Consider the following 21,505-nt stretch of genomic DNA (forward strand, 5'->3'; position numbering starts at 1 on the left):
CGCTGCGTCTCTCTCCCCCCCCCCCCCCCGCTGCGTCTCTCTCCCCCCCCCGCTGCGTCTCTCTCCCCCCCCCCCCGCTGCGTCTCTCTCCCCCCCCCCCGCTGCGTCTCTCTCCCCCCCCCCCCGCTGCGTCTCTCTCCCCCCCCCCCCGCTGCGTCTCTCTCCCCCCCCCCCGCTGCGTCTCTCTCCCCCCCCCCGCTGCGTCTCCCCCCCCCCCGCTGCGTCTCTCTCCCCCCCGCTGCGTCTCTCTCCCCCCCGCTGCGTCTCTCTCCCCCCCGCTGCGTCTCTCTCCCCCCCGCTGCGTCTCTCTCCCCCCCGCTGCGTCTCTCTCCCCCCCGCTGCGTCTCTCTCCCCCCCGCTGCGTCTCTCTCCCCCCCGCTGCGTCTCTCTCCCCCCCGCTGCGTCTCTCTCCCCCCCGCTGCGTCTCTCCCCCCCCCCGCTGCGTCTCTCTCCCCCCCCCCGCTGCGTCTCTCTCCCCCCCCCCCGCTGTGTCTCTCTCCCCCCCCCCGCTGTGTCTCTCTCCCCCCCCCCGCTGCGTCTCTCTCCCCCCCCCCGCTGCGTCTCTCTCCCCCCCCCGCTGCGTCTCTCTCCCCCCCCCCGCTGCGTCTCTCTCCCCCCCCCCCCGCTGCGTCTCTCTCCCCCCCCCCGCTGCGTCTCTCTCCCCCCCCGCTGTGTCTCTCTCCCCCCCGCTGTGTCTCTCTCCCCCCCCGCTGTGTCTCTCTCCCCCCCCCCGCTGCGTCTCTCTCCCCCCCCCCGCTGCGTCTCTCTCCCCCCCCCGCTGCGTCTCTCTCCCCACCTCGCCCGCCTCTCTCTCCCCACCTCGCCCGCCTCTCTCTCCCCACCTCGCCCGCCTCTCTCTCCCCAGCTCGCCCGCCTCTCTCTCCCCACCTCGCCCGCCTCTCTCTCCCCAGCTCGCCCGCCTCTCTCTCCCCAGCTCGCCCGCCTCTCTCTCCCCAGCTCGCCCGCCTCTCTCTCCCCACCTCGCCCGCCTCTCTCTCCCCACCTCGCCCGCCTCTCTCTCCCCACCTCGCCCGCCTCTCTCTCCCCACCTCGCCCGCCTCTCTCTCCCCACCTCGCCCGCCTCTCTCTCCCCACCTCGCCCGCCTCTCTCTCCCCACCTCGCCCGCCTCTCTCTCCCCACCTCGCCCGCCTCTCTCTCCCCACCTCGCCCGCCTCTCTCTCCCCACCTCGCCCGCCTCTCTCTCCCCACCTCGCCCGCCTCTCTCTCCCCACCTCGCCCGCCTCTCTCTCCCCACCTCGCCCGCCTCTCTCTCCCCACCTCGCCCGCCTCTCTCTCCCCACCTCGCCCGCCTCTCTCTCCCCACCTCGCCCGCCTCTCTCTCCCCACCTCGCCCGCCTCTCTCTCCCCACCTCGCCCGCCTCTCTCTCCCCACCTCGCCCGCCTCTCTCTCCCCACCTCGCCCGCCTCTCTCTCCCCACCTCGCCCGCCTCTCTCTCCCCACCTCGCCCGCCTCTCTCTCCCCACCTCGCCCGCCTCTCTCTCCCCACCTCGCCCGCCTCTCTCTCCCCACCTCGCCCGCCTCTCTCTCCCCACCTCGCCCGCCTCTCTCTCCCCACCTCGCCCGCCTCTCTCTCCCCCCCTCGCCCCCCTCGCCCGCGATTGTATATTGCTGGGTTTATCCATTGAATCAATGTATTCTAAAAGTTTTGCTGCTCTATTCCAATGAAATGTGGCATTGTATGACTGCATGGAACATAGTTCGCCAGAACATTTTCAACTTTCAGTCATTTGGCAAGAGAAGGTAACCAAGAATGATCCAAAAATTAGCACTGATGCTAAAATGTTTTGGGAACTTACTGTGCCCTAACTGTTGGATGTAAAGATTGTAATGCAGACAGTACAGTCTCAGGCTTGTCCATCTATGTAGCTAAAAAGCAAATGAACAAAAATTATGAATGTGATGCAAATGAGGTGTGTAACTGTGCCAATCTCATGACTGCAACAATGCTGTAATGTTTTGGAGATTTTTCTGTGATTCACATGATAGAACAATGCATTTATTGTTTAAAAAACAAAAACAAGTGAATTTTCTTTGCTTGTGGGTAATGGTTTTCTGTTTCATCTCTTTTAACAACCACCTTTCAAATTTAGATTCATTTTTACTCGATTAATTTTCTGGATAATACAAATTGGGATTTGCTTTGCATACGATAAGGCAATTGAAATGCATGATATTTGGCCCCAGCCCTCAATTGCTGAGTGCAGTATTCTTTAAGTGACAAAAATGTTCAATTGGAACAGTATATTCCTGCCTGATTCAAAAGCATTGCATTGTTATATTTTTGTTTCATTTTATAGGATTATGATTTAGATTATTTTTCGGTATTGTTTAAGTTTGGTCCAATTTGTTTTTTTCATAATTTGCTCTGATCATATATTTGTATTTCATCTGCCTTCTGTACTTAACTTTAACAGGTATTCAGGACCCAACACTGGGAACATGCACATTATTGCAGATTTATATGCAGAAGTGATTGGAGTTCTAGCACAATCAAAGTAAGGATTTTATAAAATAAATTATTTTATGAATATGTAATTTCTTTGCATTTTTGAAGGCATTGTCCAGATATTAATCTCGTACTCTGTCCAGAATGGTTACAGTGCAGAAGGAGGCTATTCAGCCCATTGTATCCATGCTAACTCTTTGCAAGAGCATTTCACCTAGTCCCACTCCCCTGCCTTTTCCCGTAGCCCTGCAAATTTTTCCTATTCAGAGAATTATCCAATTTCCTTTTAAAAGCCACGATTGGATCTACCTCCTCTTGAATTGTAATAAAATAATGTTTTTGAAATAACATTTTGCATGCTGAATACCCCCTCCAACAAGTAAAAGCAAGTTAGTAGTAACCAGATTTAAGTTACTAGTCATATTGCCAATAGATAAATATATAGGCTTTCTTATGATTTGACAGAATGCTCATTTACAACAATCTTTTCTCTTGAAGTTTGAGTCAGTGTACTTTTCCTGCTGTGCACGCATACTAGGAGTCGAATTTATCGAAGTACTTTTGGACTGCTGCGAGCATAGTTTAATATGGTCTTTAATCGCACATGAAGTTGACTCTAATTGTATGAGTGGAATACAGGAAACAAGTATAAGCAGAAGTGATTGAAAAGACACTTACTTGCAATGTGGCCAAAATAAATCTCTAGATAATTTGATTGGAAGTGTCTTAAGTATACTTTCCCGTTATCTTTATTTTCTTTCTCTCGGCACTCAAGTAATTAAGTTCCACTGAGCAGACTTTGACACTTGAATTGTAAAGATTTGCAGTGCATGAATTCTTCAATTTTTTTTTAGATTTCAGGCAGTAAGAAAGAAGTTTATGACTGAGCTGAAGGAACTACGTCAGAAAGAGCAGATTCCTCATATAGTGCAAAGCATCATCAGTCTAATTATGGGAATGAAGTTCTTCCGGGTTAAAATGTATCCTGTGGAGGATTTTGAAGCTTCATTTCAGTTTATGCAGGTAAAGTGGACATTTTTATTTTCATCCTTTTAACATGCACTTACTCATATATAAACCTCTAATTGACTTTGAACATTGAGGTATGAGGAAATAGTAAAGTTCAAGAGTTTCCCAGTCTCTCATCATTTGAGAAGAAATTATAGATTTCTTTTAAAAGCCAGCTACCTTTTAAATGAGATATAAAAAGATGAGTAGTTTGGTTGCACGATATGTTGCTGTTACATACGGTGTACTATGGAGAATTAGGAAATTGCTATGGACAGGTGATTACCATTCTTGCACATACAGAGGTGGTATAAATTAGAAGGTGAGGGAAACAAAGTTGATAGATCATTGACCTTGGGTCTGGCTTGCTCATCTTCCTGCATGCGGCTCAAGAATAGCATCGACAGAGGACTAGAAGGAATTAGCCTGCCATGCTTTGGCCAGAAAATATTGTGTAAGGCAGAAGGATCAAAACAAATTTAAAATGAAAGTAAGCAGTATGCTGAAAGAGAAATTGTGAGAATCAAAAAAGGCCATCAAGGAGAAAAAAAGGAAACCAGCAAAAGATTTGAAAAGGAAGAGAGGGGTTAGTTTTACATATTTCTTTTCCATATTGTCGAAGGTGTTTAAAAAAATAACTTAACTGTAAACCTTTGTTTACTTATTTTAATGGTGTTCACTCATTTGTGCCCAAAATAGTGGGTCATTACCTCAGCTAATTCCGGTGATGCTGATTGCTGGACATGCAGTAAAGTCTGGTTCAAGAGACAATACCTTTTTGTTTCTCCATTCCACTGCAGGGAGGCACTTTCCCCATGCTCTGTCTCCTTATGACAGTGTGCTGTGCTTGGGAACTCACTGGAATGGTCATCACGTCATCTTTAGTCTTGTTTATGTTTTTATAAAAGCTAAAATTTTCCTTATTTAAAGGAATTTTTGCAGTGTATAAAGTTAATTTACCTTTGTCACCATATTTGCAATTCATACCATTAAAAATGCAAAGATGTTAATTGTTAGAATAATCTGACCAAATAATAAATATTTTAAAAATCTATCTCTGTTGAAAGTGTGGCAGAGGGGATGATTTTTAATTGAGTCCTTTTACAGTATTTACTTACTTATGTGATTTGACTTTTTTGAATGACTTACAAAGCTTGCCACATAAACAGCTTTCATGTTGTTTTTTGTATGGACTGCTTGTGTTTCAGGTTTATTATTTACTGGATGGTGGCCAGTTTAAATCTTTTAATCGGTCCTAAATGATTTTTCTAGATTAATTTTTCAACATTATGCTTTGAAGTATGTATTCTCATTAAATATGTAAAGAACACAGTGTGGGAAACTCTATGGTACATTTAAAAGTTTATCTAAAACTCAAATACTACTTCCATATGTGGGAAGGTTCTTCTAGCACATATTGTGCTTCTAGATAGGATACAAGAAAGAATTTGCTGTACATTCGATGATTGTCTCACCGTTGGCCTCCTATCTATCTCACTGTCTATTTATTTATCCATTTATAACTTGAACTTGTAAAGGTCTTTAATGTAGTAAAACATGCCAGGATGCTTACTTGTCTCTTATACTGATATGATCATCTCAACATTTCACCACTGCACAGTGGCGCAGTGGTTAGCACCGCAGCCTCACAGCTCCAGCGACCCGGGTTCAATTCTGGGTACTGCCTGTGTGGAGTTTGCAAGTTCTCCCTGTGTCTGCGTGGGTTTTCTCCGGGTGCTCCGGTTTCCTCCCACATGCCAAAGACTTGCAGGTTGATAGGTTAATTGGCCATTATAAATTGCCCCTAGTATAGGTAGGTGGTAGGGAAATATAGGGACAGGTGGGGATGTGGTAGGAATATGGAATTAGTGTAGGATTAGTATAAATGGGTGGTTGATGGTCGGCACAGACTCGGTGGGCCGAAGGGCCTGTTTCAGTGCTGTATCTCTAAACTAAACTAAATTTCTCTTCAGCTCCCCCTAAGGTTCAATTACAACATCACATGCACTTTTCCTCCTACCTGCTTCCACATTGTGTTCAAATGAAAATTCCCCAGAATTGTGGAGCTCCTTACCCCTCTCTCTCTTTGTTACCTTCATTGCACAAAGTACTAGCTATTACTTTTTGATTTTGACAGTGTTCTACCTTGCACATTTCAAACTTGGTGGCTTTGCACAGAGGCTTTTTATTGGAAAAATCAAATAGAAACCATAGAACCATAGAAAAGTTACAGCACAAAGAGGCCATTCAGACCACCGTGTCTGCGGCAGCTGAAAAAACTAGTTGCCCAATCTAATCTCACCTTCCAGCACCTGGTCCTTAGCCTTGCAGGTTACAGCACTTCAGGTGCAGGTCCAGGTACCTTTTAAATGAGTTGAGGGTTTCTGCCTCCACCTTAAATCTGTGCCCCCTAGTAATTATCCTCTCCGGTAGGAGAAACAGGTCCTTCCTATCTAATCTATCTAGGCCCCTCATAATTTTGTCCACCTCAATTAAGTCACCCCTCAGCCTCTGTTCTGAGGAAAACAACCCTAGCTGATCCAATCTTTCCTCATAGCTGCAATTTTCAAGTCCTGGCAACATCCTTGTAAATCTCCTCTGTACTCTCTCCAGAGCAACTATGTCCTTTCTGAGATGTGGTGACCAGAACTGTGCGCAATACTCCAGCTGTGGCCTAACCAGCGTTTTATACAGTTCCAGCATTATAACCCTGCTTTATAACTCAGCCAATAAAGGAAAGCATTCCATATGCCTTCTTCACCACTCTATCTGTCCTGCCCCTTTCACGGACCTGTGAACATGCACTGTTACGTCTCTCACTTCTTATACCCCTCTCAATATCCTCCCGTTTAATGTGTATTCCCTTGCTTTGTTTGCCCTCCCCAAATGCATTACCCCACATTTCTCCAGATTGAATTCCATTCGTCACTTTTCTGCCCACTCAACCAAACCATTGATATCAATGACCAATACAAATCACAATGAAGTTCTTGTTAGTACCAGGTGAGGCAGGGGTCTAGGGCTCCCCTTTCAGCCTTTGCCTGGTTTGACTGTAACAGGGTTTAATTTTTAAAAACACCGTGTTTTAAGCTTCCCCTCAGTGAGTTCTTGTTCACCGTTCTCTAATTGTAAATCCAAACAAATCAACCGGACAGGATTTCTTAGATTTAAACAAGAAAGGTGCAAGTTTATTAACCTTAAAACTCTAATTCGGTTAAAACTACTAGAAATACGCGATGCGACCATACTATCATGCATGCGTGATAAACACACGCAAATAGAGACAGAGGAGGAGAAAGAAGGGGAAAGGTTTAAAGTAATAGCTGGAGTTCAGTTACTGGCTTTTGGGTTTGATGTAAAGTCTTTGATTGCAGTTGTCTTGTAGTTCTTGTTGGGGCGCAGTGCACACCTTCAAACTTGTTTAGCTGCAGGAATCTTCTCTCTCGAGGTTTGAGTGGCTTCAATGGATCCCCTGGAACTTCATGAGAGAGGGAGAGACTTTCCTTCTCTTTTGTCTTGAAATTGCAATCTCTTTTCCAACTGTTCTGTAAGCACAATTCAAAACTCCAAGTTGCCAGCAGGTTGGTCATGTGACTAACCCCTTATTTGGAACAACCGCTCCTGCGGTGTGGATTTCAATGCTCTCGGTACGAGGGTGTAGTGCTGTCTCTTACACAGACAAGATGTGGATCCTGTTGCCCAGACCAATCTTTGTTAATTGAATCAGTGAGCAGTTCCCATTGTCTCTTTTTCTTTCAACTGTCCTTCAGAATACGCAGCCATGGTTCAGTGCTCTTTTAAACCAAGCCATTTTTTTTCAGTCCAGCAACAGTTCAAAATTAATGTTCCATATGACGAAACCAATATGATTTGCTTTGGCAGGTGTGGTTTTCATGACACCTCCACATCCAGCGGAATAAAATGCGATTTTAGAAGAGCATTTCATTAAAAAAAAATAGAAAGGAGAGAATGTACAGGAAAACACACATATATTTCTCTCATTCATTCTCATTCATTCAGAAATCCTAAAGATCGTAACAGCCTGTCTTTGCTTGGTAGCACTGCTGCTTTAAATGCCCCTTTTGGCATCCCAATAAACATGTGATTTCTGGGGAGGCTTACAGTTTTCACATTTCCATGATTGTCCAGGGTGTCTTTGTTCTTTTGTGGTCTGCAGGGGGAGGACTAGGGTTTAATTAGCGCTGGTTCAAGGTTCTGCTCATGAGAGTTGGCAGTGGGTGGATCCAATCTGAATTCTCTTTCAGTGCTTTGATGAGTCATGCAAGGGCTTTTCACTTTAGGGGATGGTTGGTTCCCTTTTCTCCTGAGTGTGGGGAGGATTCTTTTCTAATATTCCCTTTGTCCTCTGGGATGCTCCTGCTTGCAGGTATTTGTCCAGATTCCACTGCACTCCCCAGTGTAACTTCGACAGGTTTTCTGCCCTCTTGAGGACTTTTATTGTCTTTGCGGGTTTCTGTAAATGTTGTTAGCAACTCCGGTGGGGTGCTTCTGGAGTCTGCATTTACCTAGGAGGATTGGGGTCTCATTTATCAAACATTCCAAGGTTGGCTGACTGGAAGGTAGGGGTTTTCATATGGGAATCCTCACAAATCCCCTGTAACCTGTCCGCTTTGTCCCTTTTTCCCCCTTTTACCCATTTCCTCTCTAACTTTTTGCCCCCTTATGTTCTCGGCAGGGGTTCCTTACAGTTTAGCAACTCTCTGCTGGAGGATTTACCAAAAGCTGATACAGGACTTAGGGGTGCAGATTTCACTGTAGGTTGGGGTTTTCCCCTCAACCTGGCCCGCCCTCTCTCTCCCCCCGCCCGCCCTCTCTCTCCCCCGCCCGCCCTCTCTCTCCCCCGCCCGCCCTCTCTCTCCCCCGCCCGCCCTCTCTCTCCCCCGCCCGCCCTCTCTCTCCCCCGCCCGCCCTCTCTCTCCCCCGCCCGCCCTCTCTCTCCCCCGCCCGCCCTCTCTCTCCCCCGCCCGCCCTCTCTCTCCCCCGCCCGCCCTCTCTCTCCCCCGCCCGCCCTCTCTCTCCCCCGCCCGCCCTCTCTCTCCCCCGCCCGCCCTCTCTCTCCCCCGCCCGCCCTCTCTCTCCCCCGCCCGCCCTCTCTCTCCCCGCCCGCCCTCTCTCTCCCCCGCCCGCCCTCTCTCTCCCCCGCCCGCCCTCTCCCTGCCCCGCCCGCCCTCTCCCTCCCCCCTCTATCTCCCTCTCTCTCCCTCCCCCCTCTATCTCCCTCTCTCTCTCCCTCCCCCCTCTATCTCCCTCTCTCTCCCTCCCCCCTCTATCTCCCTCTCTCTCCCTCCCCCCTCTCTCTCCCTCTCTCTCCCTCCCCCCTCTCTCTCCCTCCCTCTCCCCCTCTCTCTCCCTCCCCCCTCTCTCTCCCTCCCCCCCTCTCTCTCCCTCTCTCTCCCTCCCCCCCTCTCTCCCTCTCTCTCCCTCCCCCCCTCTCTCTCCCTCTCTCTCCCTCTCTCTCTCTCCCTCTCTCTCCCTCCCCCTCTCTCCCTCTCTCTCCCTCCTCCCTCTCTCTCCCTCTCTCTCCCTCCCCCTCTCTCTCCCTCCCCCCTCTCTCTCCCTTCCCCCCTCTCTCTCCCTTCCCCCCTCTCTCTCCCTTCCCCCCTCTCTCTCCCTTCCCCCCTCTCTCTCCCTTCCCCCCTCTCTCTCCCTCCCCCCTCTCTCTCCCTCCCCCCTCTCTCTCCCTCCCCCTCCCCCCTCTCTCCCCCTCTCTCTCCCTCCCTCTCCCTCCCCCCTCTCTCTCCCTCCCCCCTCTCGTTCCCTCTCTCTCCCTCCCCCCTCTCGTTCCCTCTCTCTCCCTCCCCCCTCTTTCTCCCTCCCCCTCTCTCTCTCTTCCCCCTCTCTCCATCTCTCTCTTCCCCCTTTCTCTCCCTCTCTCTCTTCTCCCCTTTCTCTCCCGCTCTCTCCCTCTCTCCGCCGCTCTCTCCCTCTCTCCGCCGCTCTCTCCCTCTCTCCGCCGCTCTCTCCCTCTCTCCGCCGCTCTCTCCCTCTCTCCGCCGCTCTCTCCCTCTCTCCGCCGCTCTCTCCCTCTCTCCGCCGCTCTCTCCCTCTCTCCGCCGCTCTCTCCCTCTCTCCGCCGCTCTCTCCCTCTCTCCGCCGCTCTCTCCCTCTCTCCGCCGCTCTCTCCCTCTCTCCGCCGCTCTCTCCCTCTCTCCGCCGCTCTCTCCCTCTCTCCGCCGCTCTCTCCCTCTCTCCGCCGCTCTCTCCCTCTCTCCGCCGCTCTCTCCCTCTCTCCGCCGCTCTCTCCCTCTCTCCGCCGCTCTCTCCCTCTCTCCGCCGCTCTCTCCCTCTCTCCGCCGCTCTCTCCCTCTCTCCGCCGCTCTCTCCCTCTCTCCGCCGCTCTCTCCCTCTCTCCGCCGCTCTCTCCCTCTCTCCGCCGCTCTCTCCCTCTCTCCGCCGCTCTCTCCCTCTCTCCGCCGCTATCTCCCTCTCTCCGCCGCTCTCTCCCTCTCTCCGCCGCTCTCTCCCTCTCTCCGCCGCTCTCTCCCTCTCTCCGCCGCTCTCTCCCTCTCTCCGCCGCTCTCTCCCTCTCTCCGCCGCTCTCTCCCTCTCTCCGCCGCTCTCTCCCTCTCTCCTCCGCTCTCTCCCTCTCTCCGCCGCTCTCTCCCTCTCTCCGCCGCTCTCTCCCTCTCTCCGCCGCTCTCTCCCTCTCTCCGCCGCTCTCTCCCTCTCTCCGCCGCTCTCATCCCTCTCTCCGCCGCTCTCTCCCTCTCTCCGCCGCTCTCTCCCTCTCTCCGCCGCTCTCTCCCTCTCTCCGCCGCTCTCTCCCTCTCTCCGCCGCTCTCTCCCTCTCTCCGCCGCTCTCTCCCTCTCTCCCCCGCTCTCTCCCTCTCTCCCCTGCTCCCTCTCTCCCCCCCGCTCTCTCCCTCCCCCCCGCTCTCTCCCTCCCCCCCCCGCTCTCTCCCCTCCCCCCCCCGCTCTCTCCCTCCCCCCCCCGCTCTCTCCCTCCCCCCCGCTCTCTCCCTCCCCCCCGCTCTCTCCCTCCCCCCCCGCTCTCTCCCTCCCCCCCCGCTCTCTCCCTCCCCCCCCGCTCTCTCCCTCCCCCCCCCGCTCTCTCCCTCCCCCCCGCTCTCTCCCTCCCCCCCCCGCTCTCTCCCTCCCCCCCCGCTCTCTCTCTCTTCCCCCCCTCTCTCTCGCCCTCCCCCCTCTCTCTCGCCCTCCCCCCTCTCTCTCGCCCTCCCCCTCTCTCTCGCCCTCCCCCCTCTCTCTCGCCCTCCCCCCTCTCTCTCGCCCTCCCCCCTCTCTCTCGCCCTCCCCCCTCTCTCTCGCCCTCCCCCCTCTCTCTCGCCCTCCCCCCTCTCTCTCGCCCTCCCCCCTCTCTCTCGCCCTCCCCCCTCTCTCTCGCCCTCCCCCCTCTCTCTCGCCCTCCCCCCTCTCTCTCGCCCTCCCCCCTCTCTCTCGCCCTCCCCCCTCTCTCTCGCCCTCCCCCCTCTCTCTCGCCCTCCCCCCTCTCTCTCGCCCTCCCCCCTCTCTCTCGCCCTCCCCCCTCTCTCTCGCCCTCCCCCCTCTCTCTCGCCCTCCCCCCTCTCTCTCGCCCTCCCCCCTCTCTCTCGCCCTCCCCCCTCTCTCTCGCCCTCCCCCCTCTCTCTCGCCCTCCCCCCTCTCTCTCGCCCTCCCCCCTCTCTCTCGCCCTCCCCCCTCTCTCTCGCCCTCCCCCCTCTCTCTCGCCCTCCCCCCTCTCTCTCGCCCTCCCCCCTCTCTCTCGCCCTCCCCCCTCTCTCTCGCCCTCCCCCCTCTCTCTCGCCCTCCCCCCTCTCTCTCGCCCTCCCCCCCTCTCTCTCGCCCTCCCCCCTCTCTCTCGCCCTCCCCCCCTCTCTCTCGCCCTCCCCCCCCCTCTCTCTCGCCCTCCCCCCCCCTCTCTCTCGCCCTCCCCCCCCCTCTCTCTCGCCCTCCCCCCCCCCTCTCTCTCGCCCTCCCCCCCCTCTCTCTCGCCCTCCCCCCCCTCTCTCTCGCCCTCCCCCCCCTCTCTCTCGCCCTCCCCCCCCTCTCTCTCGCCCTCCCCCCCCTCTCTCTCGCCCTGCCCCCCCTCTCTCTCGCCCTCCCCCCCCTCTCTCTCGCCCTCCCCCCCCTCTCTCTCGCCCTCCCCCCCCTCTCTCTCGCCCTCCCCCCCCTCTCTCTCGCCCTCCCCCCCCTCTCTCTCGCCCTCCCCCCCCTCTCTCTCGCCCTCTCCCCCTCTCTCTCGCCCTCCCCCCCTCTCTCTCGCCCTCCCCCCCTCTCTCTCGCCCTCCCCCCCTCTCTCTCGCCCTCCCCCCCTCTCTCTCGCCCTCCCCCCCTCTCTCTCGCCCTCCCCCCCTCTCTCTCGCCCTCCCCCCCCCTCTCTCTCGCCCTCCCCCCCTCTCTCTCGCCCTCCCCCCCCCCTCTCTCGCCCTCCCCCCCCTCTCTCTCGCCCTCCCCCCCCTCTCTCTCGCCCTCCCCCCCCCCTCTCTCTCGCCCTCCCCCCCCTCTCTCTCGCCCTCCCCCCCCTCTCTCTCGCCCTCCCCCCTCTCTCTCGCCCTCCCCCCCCTCTCTCTCGCCCTCCCCCCCCTCTCTCTCGCCCTCCCCCCCCTCTCTCTCGCCCTCCCCCCCCCTCTCTCTCGCCCTCCCCCCCCCTCTCTCTCGCCCTCCCCCCCCCTCTCTCTCGCCCTCCCCCCCCCCTCTCTCTCGCCCTCCCCCCCCCCCTCTCTCTCGCCCTCCCCCCCCCCCTCTCTCGCCCTCCCCCCCCTCTCTCTCGCCCTCCCCCCCCCCTCTCTCTCGCCCTCCCCCCCCCCTCTCTCTCGCCCTCCCCCCCCCACTCTCTCTCGCCCTCCCCCCCCACTCTCTCTCGCCCTCCCCCCCCACTCTCTCTCGCCCTCCCCCCCCACTCTCTCTCGCCCTCCCCCCCCTCTCTCTCTCGCCCTCCCCCCCCACTCTCTCTCGCCCTCCCCCCCCACTCTCTCTCGCCCTCCCCCCCCTCTCGGTGGGCGGATTTCCAGACCGGTAAGTATAAAAAACTTACCTTTGGTAAAAAAAAACTGAAAAGTGACGTCGCTGGAAAGCTGTAACCTGATTGGCTGGGAGGGAATTTGTACTGAATTCGAAAATAAAACATTGGTAAAAATTGATTAAAACCCTAATTAACTAATTAATAAGTAGAGTAACTAAACCAGAGGGAGGACATTACTGTATTTAGTCAGCATTTAATATTTATAATAGAAATCTTGCACTAGGGACCATATAGTTAATTACAACAATTTAGTAAGGATTTAATAAGTATTTATTTTTATTTATTAATTAGTGCTAGAAATGTCAGTTAGAGGGGTGAAGTGCTTCACCTGTGAGATGTGGGAGGTCCGTGACGCTTCCAGCGTTCCGGACGACTATATCTGCAGGAAGTGTACCCAGTTGCAGCTCCTCACAGACCGCATGGATCGGTTGGAGCGGCAACTGGATGCACTTAGGAGCATGCAGGTGGCAGAAAGTGTCATAGACAGGAGTTTTAGAGAAGTGGTTACACCCAAGGTGCAGGCAGATAGATGAGTGACCGCTAGAAGGGGCAGGCAGTCAGTGCAGGAATCCCCTGTTGCTCTCCCCCTCTCTAACAAGTATACCGTTTTGGATACTGTTGGGGGGGATGGCCTATCAGGGGAAAAGAGCAACAGCCAGAGCAGTGGCACCACGGCTGGCACTGTTGTTCAGCAGGGAGGGACAAAGCGCAGAAGAGCAATAGTTATAGGGGACTCTATAGTCAGGGGTACGGATAGCCGCTTCTGTGGACATGAAAGAGACTCCAGGATGGTATGTTGCCTCCCTGGTGCCAGGGTCAAGGATGTCTCTGAATGGACAGGGGGCATTCTGAAGGGGGAGGGTGAACAGCCAGATGTTGTGGTACACATCGGTACCAATGACATAGGCAGGAAGAGTGATGAGGTCTTGCAGGGGAGTTTAGGGAGTTAGATAGAAAGTTAAAAGACAGGACCTCGAGGGTTGTAATCTCGGGATTACTCCCTGTGCCACGTGCCAGTGAGGCTAGAAATAGGAAGATAGTGCAGCTAAACACGTGGCTGAACAGCTGGTGTAGAAGGGAGGGTTTCAGATATCTGGACCATTGGGATCTCTTCAGGGACAGATGGGACCTGTACAAGAAGGACGGGTTGCATCTAAACTGGAGGGGCACAAATTTCCTGGCTGCGAGGTTTGCTCGCTTCACTCAGGAGGGTTTAAACTAGTGTGGCAGGGGGGTGGGAACCAGAGCAGTAGGACAGCAAGTGAAATAAATGAAGGGGAGCTAGTAAATAAGGCCAGTAAGACTAAAAGGAAGAGCAGGCAGGGAGATGTTGCGGAGAACAGCGGGACTGGTGGTCTGAAGTGCATTTGTTTCAATGCGAGAAGCATAACCGGTAAGGCAGATGAACTTAGAGCTTGGATTAGTACTTGGAACTATGATGTTGTTGCTATTACAGAGACTTGGTTGAGGGAAGGACAGGATTGGCAGATAATTGTTCCAGGATTTAGAAGCATCAGGCGGGAGAGAGGGGGATGTTAAAGGGGTGGGGGTGTTGCATTACTGGTTAAGGAGAATATCACAGTTGTACTGCGGGAGGACACCGCGGAGGGGTCATGCAGCGAGGCAATATGGGTGGAGCTCAGGAATAGGAAGGGTGCAGTCACGATGTTGGGGGTTTTCTACAGGCCTCCCAACAGCCAGCGGGAGGTAGAGGAGCAGATATGTAGACAGATTTTGGAAAGATGTAAAGTTAACAGGGTTGTAGTGATGGGTGATTTTAACTTCCACTTTATTGACTGGGACTCACTTAGTGCTAGGGGCTTGGATGGGGCAGAATTTGAAAGGAGCATCCAGGAGGGCTTCTTGAAACAATACGTAGATAGTCCAACGAGGGATGGGGCCGTACTGGACCTGGTATTGGGGAATGAAGGTGGTCGAAGTTTCAGTAGGGGAGCATTTCGGGAACAGTGACCATAATTCCATAAGTTTTAAGGTACTTGTGGATAAGGATAAGAGTAGTCCTCGGGTGAAGGTGCTAAATTGGGGGAAGGCTAATTATAACAATATTAGGCAGGAACTGAAGAATTTAGATTGGGGGCGACTGTTTGAGGGTAAATCAACATCTGACATGTGGGAGTCTTTCAAACGTCAGTTGATTAGAATCAACTGACCAGCATGTTCCTGTGAGGAAGAAGGATAAGTTTGGCAAGTTTCGTGAACCTTGGATAACGCGGGATATTGTGAGCCTCGTCAAAAAGAAAAAGGAAGCATTCGTAAGGGCTGGAAGGCTAGGAACAGACGAATCCCTTCAGACAGTAGGAAGGAACTTCAGCAAGGAATCAGGAGGGCTAAAAGGGGTTATGAGAAGTCATTGGCAAACAGGATTAAGGAAAATCCCAAGGCTTTTTATTACGTATATAAAGAGCAAGAGGGTAACCAGGGAAAGGGTTGGCCCACTCAAGGACAGAGAAGGGAATCTGTGTGTGGAGCCAGAGGAAATGGGCGAGGTACTAAATTAGTACTTTGCATCAGTATTCACCAAGGAGAAGGACTTGGTGGATGATGCGACTAGGGAAGGGAGTGTAGATAGTCTCAGTCATCTCATTATCAAAAAGGAGGAGGTGTTGGGTGTCTTGCAAAGCATTAAGTTGATAAGTCCCCAGGGCCTGATGGGATCTACCCCAGAATACTGAGGGAAGCAAGGGAAGAAATTGCTGGGGCCTTGACAGAAATCTTTGCATCCTCATTGGCTACAGGTGAGGTCCCAGAGGACTGGAGAATAGCCAATGTTGTTCCTTTGTTTAAGAAGGGTAGCAAGGTTAATCCAGGAAATTATAGGCCGTTGAGCCTTATGTCAGTGGTAGGGAAATTATTAGAGAGGATTCTGTGGGACAGGATTTACTCCCATTTGGAAACAAATGGACTTATTAGCGAGAGGCATGGTTTTGTGAAGGGCTGTCTCACTAATTTGATTGAAGTTTTTGAGGAAGTGACGAAGGTTGATGAAGGAAGGACAGTGGATGTTATCTATATGGACTTCACTAAAGCCTTTGACAAGGTCCCTCATGGCAGACTGATACAAAAGGTGAAGTCACATGGGATCGGAGGGGAGCTGGCAAGATGGATACAGAACTGGCTCGGTCGTAGAAGACAGAGGGGAGCAGTGGAAGAGTGCTTTTCTGAATGGAGGGATGTGACTAGTGGTGTTCCGCAGGGATCAGTGCTGGGACCTTTGCTCTTTGTAGTATATATAAATGATTTGGAGGAAAATGTAGCTGGTCTGATTAATAAGTTTGCGGACGACACAAAGGTTGGTGGAGTTGCAGATAGTGATGAGGATTGTCAGAGGATACAGCAGGATATAGATCGGTTGGAGACTTGGGCGGTGAAATGGCAGATGGAGTTTAATCCGGACAAATGTGAGGTAATGCATTTTGGAAGGTCTAATGCAGGTGGGAAGTATACAGTAAATGGCAGAACCCTTAGGAGTATTGACAGGCAGAGAGATCTGGGCGTACAGGTCCACAGGTCACTGAAAGTTGCAACGCAGGTGGATAAGGTAGTCAAGAAGGCATACGGCATGCTTGCCTTCATCGGTCGGGGCATAGAGTATAAAAATTAGCAAGTCATGCTGCATCTGTACAGAACTTTAGTTCGGCCACACTTACAATATTGCGTGCAATTCTGGTCGCCACACTACCAGAAGGACGTGGAGGCTTTGGAGAGGGTACAGAAGAGGTTTGCAAGGATGTTGCCTGGTCTGGAGGGCATTAGCTATGAGGAGAGGTTGGATAAACTCGGGTTGTTTACACTGAAACGACGGAGGTGGAGGGGCGACATGGTAGAGGTTTACAAAGTTATAAGCGGCATGGACAGAGTGGATAGTCAGAAGCTTTTTCCCAGGGTGGAAGAGTCAGTTACTAGGGGACATAGGTTTAAGGTGAGAGGGGCAAAGTTTAAAGGGAATGTGCGAGGCAAGTTCTTTACACAGAGGGTGGTGAGTGCCTGGAACTTGTTGCCGGGGGAGGTGGTGGAAGCATGTACCCTGGAGACGTTTAAGAGGCATCTTGACAAATACATGAATCGGATGGGAATAGAGGGATACGGACCTCGGAAGTGCAGAAGGTGTTAGTTTAGGCAGGCATCAAGATCGGCGCAGGCTTGGAGGGGCGAATGGCCTGTTCCTGTGCTGTACTGTTCTTTGTTCTTTGTTGTTTGCCTTGCTGGTTGATAGGTAAATTGGCCAATGTAAAAAAAAAAAATTGCCCCTCCTGTAGGTACGTGGTGATGTGAGAGGGAAAAAGGGATTAATGTAGGATTAGTATAAATGGGTGGTTGATGGTTGGCGCGGACTCGGTGGGCCAAAGGGCCTGTTTCGGTGCTGTATCTCTCTAGAATCTATGACTCTAAAAGCAGCAAAACAACTCTAGTCAAAATATCTCAGGCAACTTCATTTGTTAAGTGGGCAATATATTAGAGAATTTATCGATTAAAATTTTGTCAGTAATTGAGAATTGGCATTGTAGTTCTAATTGAAGCTGAATTTACATGAATTTTCCTATAAATCTTTGAAACTACCGTTTTGCAACTTTTCAGGTTATAGTCTCACAAATTTAATATTTTAATGGCCAATGTAAGGAGGTGTTTAAGTTCAATAATGCAGTAGTTGCAAATCAGTAATAAGAAGAAAATCAAGCAGGCAGCTTGAACCTCATGGTTCCCAGTAAATCTCAGTAAATCTTGCTTAATTTTCGGTTTCCCTGTACTAGCTCGCCCACAAGATTGCATAAAACGTTGAATTACATATAATGGAATTCTGTTGCATTGATCACCATTTATAGTTACCAATTGGTTATCGTTATCAAAAGCTACTTTTGAAAAGGACAGTCAATTTGATGTTGGGTTACAGCAATCATTTATAGTGATCGGTGCAGTTGGTTTGTAGTGTTCTTTGTGGCAGTTTCCCATTGCTTGAAGAGAATTGCCACAGTGGGTTTTTGAAACAAAAACGGTAAGTACTGAAAAGATCAGATTAATTGGTATCTTGATTGGTCAAGGCAATTTAATGTTTTGGATAAAAATCCATCGAATGAAGCTTTCATCAAAATGGTTATACTTGAAAAGTTGTTACCTTCTCATTTCCCTTTACATACACTGACTGACATGCTGTCTTTTATAATTTTCTGATTTTGTTACAGCTATCCAACTTCTGCAGTTTCTTTTCATTTGCTCAGTTGCGACATTCTTATTTTGCACAATCCCATATAGTGTTAGGAACTTTGGGAGCTTGCCCTTTTCATAGTGAGGATTTGTAACAGTCTATTTTGACAGGTGTGTGGATTTTGTTGTGGTCTAGCAGATCCCTCTGACCAACCCACTTTATGATTAAATGTTGCCAAGAATTGCTGTCAACTGCAGTCACAAACAGGTCCAGAGATGCAGATGTACTGGGGTGGGCTGTATCCCTCTTCCTCGATTAGCAGTAACAATGATGAACCTGTCCTTGCCTTGTACTGGTACTTCTGCTGGAGATCCAGTAGCTTTTTTTCCCCATTATTTAGAGTCCACAGATAATGCGCAGAGATTAAGCAGGTTAATCATGGAAGCTGATAATGCTTCTCATTTTGCTAATTTCTTTAATGTTTGCAACTTCTGACTCTGTGATTCATTCTAAGAGCACTAGGCTGGATGACTGTATTCCAGGATTGGTTGGATGTTAGCATTGCACAGTTTGAGGCAAGTTCTGGGACTGGCTTTTTTCCACAGAGGAGTCACAATTATGTCCAACCTGGCTGATGCACTGGCAGTGATTATGTTATTGTGACACATGCAAGCTGTATTGCTCAGGAAAGTTATGCTCAAACTTCTATTTAGTGCATTTCGTAAATTGCTGTCTTCTGATATGCTGATTAGTCAACTATATTAATCGTTTGGGTAAGTTGATCATTGTAACATGATTCCACTGTAATAGAATGCAGTAGAAATATGAAATGCTTTTATTTTTTCTGTAACAGCTTATCTCGTGTTCTTCCATTCTTGTGGTCTTGTGCCTGTGCAGAGAATGTTGGGAGACTGGTGGGCTGTGCCATTACTTCAATATCCAAACAATGCTTTAATTTTCAAAGCATTCATTAAATGTAGTTTACCAATACCATTGCACCTAAATTTGCACTATCAGACATTCTGATAATCCCAAAATGATGTGGACCTGCAGTGATCAATGAAATTTGAGTTGTATTCAAAGGGCAACAAAACAATATATGGCCTTGTTGTAGCTCATTGTTTATATGTGTAAAAAGGTCATAATATTTTCAATGCAAGTGAAAAGACAACTGATTCAAAATTGCAAAGAGAAAGGGAAGTTGTTTGAAGATTGCTGTGTAATGTTGAGGGATACAGTGAGTTGGAAATGTCTCAATTTATAGTACAAAAATGGTAGATATGCACAGTCCCCTAATTTTCATCCTTGCAGGGTCTTATTACAATGAAGAGTCCTGCCTTGTTCAAACTGATCTTGTTCATGTATTCCCAATATGATTGATGTCAAATACATGCAACTCCTTTGGACAATACAAGAGCTTTACATTTTTGCTATCCTGCGCAATACTATAAAAATCTAAAATTTATCTCAGAACATTTAATTGAATTTCTAATCTTAAATCATTTTTCTCCACTTGAATTGGGTTGGCATCCTTCCATCTACGAAAGATGATGGACACGCAGCAGACAATCCATTTAAGTGGGATGTCTTCTCTTGGTGCACTATTACTGATGTCAGGGCCAATCCTTGAGAGGCAAATTCTGCCATAAGTGCCGCACATGAAGCTGCCAAGTGACACTGAGAGTTGTTTTTGGCACAGGCACCTGTTGCCAAGCGGCTGTAGCCACTGGTCGTCATGATAGTGCACACTGTTACAACCGAGTCAGGAGGAGTGCACTGTCTTCTCCATAGGTGGAACTGTTTTTCTCTCCTCTGTTTAAAACAGTGTGCCTTCAAGACTGAGCACAGTGTGCCAGCAGCTGCACTTGTTTCCTTGGCCACAGCAGGAGAGAGAGAGGTCACATGGTATACTGTAACTTTTAACTGTGGACAAAAACTGATTTCAACAGGTTTGAACTAGAGTGCGGCGAAGCATGCTCTGAAGGAAGAAGCTGTCTATTTCTCTTAGCAGGAAAATCTACATTTATTTTCAGGCTCGGTATTGCCTAAGGAGAGGAAAAGAAACCTTCGACAAAAAAGAACATTTGCCTTCAAAAGGGACTCTGTCGTTTATTTGTGTTTGCTGGAATTCTCAGTAAAGTTTGTACTTAAAAAAAAACTACCAATTTTAGAATCCAAATAGACTTGTGGCTATACTCCTTGTTAAAAGAACTGTGTGACACCTGCTGCAATCACAGTGCTTTGAATGCCTATTCGAATGACTGTCAAATGCGCCTGGAGACTTCGAGTGGCAGCTGATTGCTCTAGTCTGGGACAAAACGTAACTCACCACGACTTACAACCTAGCGACTTATTTTATTCCAAAGAAATACTATTTTAAAAAACAGTTAACTGTTAATTTTTGAATGTGTGTGTGCGCACACTAGGGTTAAGAGAAAAAAAGAAGTTATAAAGTCTTTAGACATAAATTTATCTTAATAGTGTTAAGATTTAGTTTATTAATAAATAGTTAATTTGTTGTTGTCTAAAGATACCTGGTTTGGTCTGTTTTATTCTGGGGATTACTAAAATGTTTAATTTGGCTAATTTCCGGTAGGTGGGAGAACTTTGCTAATATACTGCGACCTGTGGAGGATTGGGACTGATTTGACAGTGCATTACTCCCGCCTCGGTTGTAACACAACATATATTTAGTTGTTTACCCAGTTACCAATATGGTCAATCAAATACTCTACTCTTTATCCTCGAATAAAATACACCAACCAGGTTTCTTTAATAAACAACAAAATTATCAGTTTATTCTAAAACAAGACATATCCAGTAACAAAGCAAAGCTTTAACATACAGATTGAAATATGAAAGTTCCCTTTTTACCTTAGTCCTCTCTCTCTCACATACACACACCGGTTAACTGAAAAATAGAGATTTTCGCTGCAGAACGTTTACCAAAAAAAAATACTTTGGCCAAGTACTCGTTAACTCTTGAAGAAAACGGATGAGGTATGTTGTGTCCCAAAATGGCATACAGTCTGGCATCCGAGAACACGTAGACGGGTCACTGGGATCTTTTCTGGAGCAGCTCTTTTCAGCCGGCATCGAGAATTAATCTGGCAAGCTTTCCAGGAGCTCCTCAGGAGAAACACGGCATTTCACAGAGACTAGAGGAAGGCGGCAAGCTGGGTGTTTCTCTCTTGGCAGGTTGATCTACGACTGCTTTCAAGCCCAGTTCACACCCCAACTGAAAGAAAATATTTCAGAAGTAAAACCAAACAGCAAGTCAAAACCTCCTGACCCTCATAAATCATGACATGTCATTTCTCTGTAAACATCTCCCGCACGTCACCAAGGTTTTTGTTGTTTATTGAGCTTAAGGCATGTGACTTCCAGTAAATGCTGTTTTCAAACAAGACCTCAAGTGTCCTTCCAGCGACCTCTTTTTTAAAAAAAGACAAAGTTCAATATCTATGGAAGTAAATCAGTTCTCCAATGAATCCATCTCCACAATTCTAACACCTGAATCCTCAAATAAAATAGAAACACCTTTAGAGCAACGCCAGTCCACAGGGTCTGACGGCATTTCCCTCTTTTGCCAACTAGTGACTCTCAGATGTGATAGTCAATATTTAGGGCCTTCATATCAAGCTTGCAAGCATCCTTGAAGTGAAGCTTTGGGGACTGAACCACTGGTTGTCCGGCCCCATCTACCTCACCACACAGAAAGCCTTGGGTATGCGACCATCTTTCATCCTGCAGACTGTCCAGTGCACGGAATCTGCTTTTGTTTGCTTAGTGCCAATACACGTGGGAGCTCTGCCTTTGAGAGGACTGCTGCATTTGAGAGGCATGCCAGGATATACCTACAATGCCCCACAGACAGCAAAGATGGA

At 50.0% G+C, this 21,505-nt stretch overlaps 1 protein-coding gene across 12 annotated transcripts in view; it reads left to right on the forward strand.

Moving 5' to 3' along the window:
• The window catches only part of fryl (furry homolog, like), a 655,772-nt gene that overhangs the window by 306,315 nt on the left and 327,952 nt on the right, over positions 1-21,505 (forward strand). For all 12 annotated transcript variants that reach the window (XM_068035582.1, XM_068035639.1, XM_068035630.1 and 9 more), the window contains 2 exons: positions 2,438-2,518; positions 3,324-3,492. In XM_068035582.1, coding sequence (XP_067891683.1) covers positions 2,438-2,518; positions 3,324-3,492 — 250 coding nt within the window. The remainder of the gene's footprint in view (positions 1-2,437; positions 2,519-3,323; positions 3,493-21,505) is intronic.

Source organism: Heterodontus francisci, chromosome 1 (assembly GCF_036365525.1).
Source record: "Heterodontus francisci isolate sHetFra1 chromosome 1, sHetFra1.hap1, whole genome shotgun sequence".
In the NCBI taxonomy this organism is placed as follows: domain Eukaryota; kingdom Metazoa; phylum Chordata; class Chondrichthyes; order Heterodontiformes; family Heterodontidae; genus Heterodontus; species Heterodontus francisci.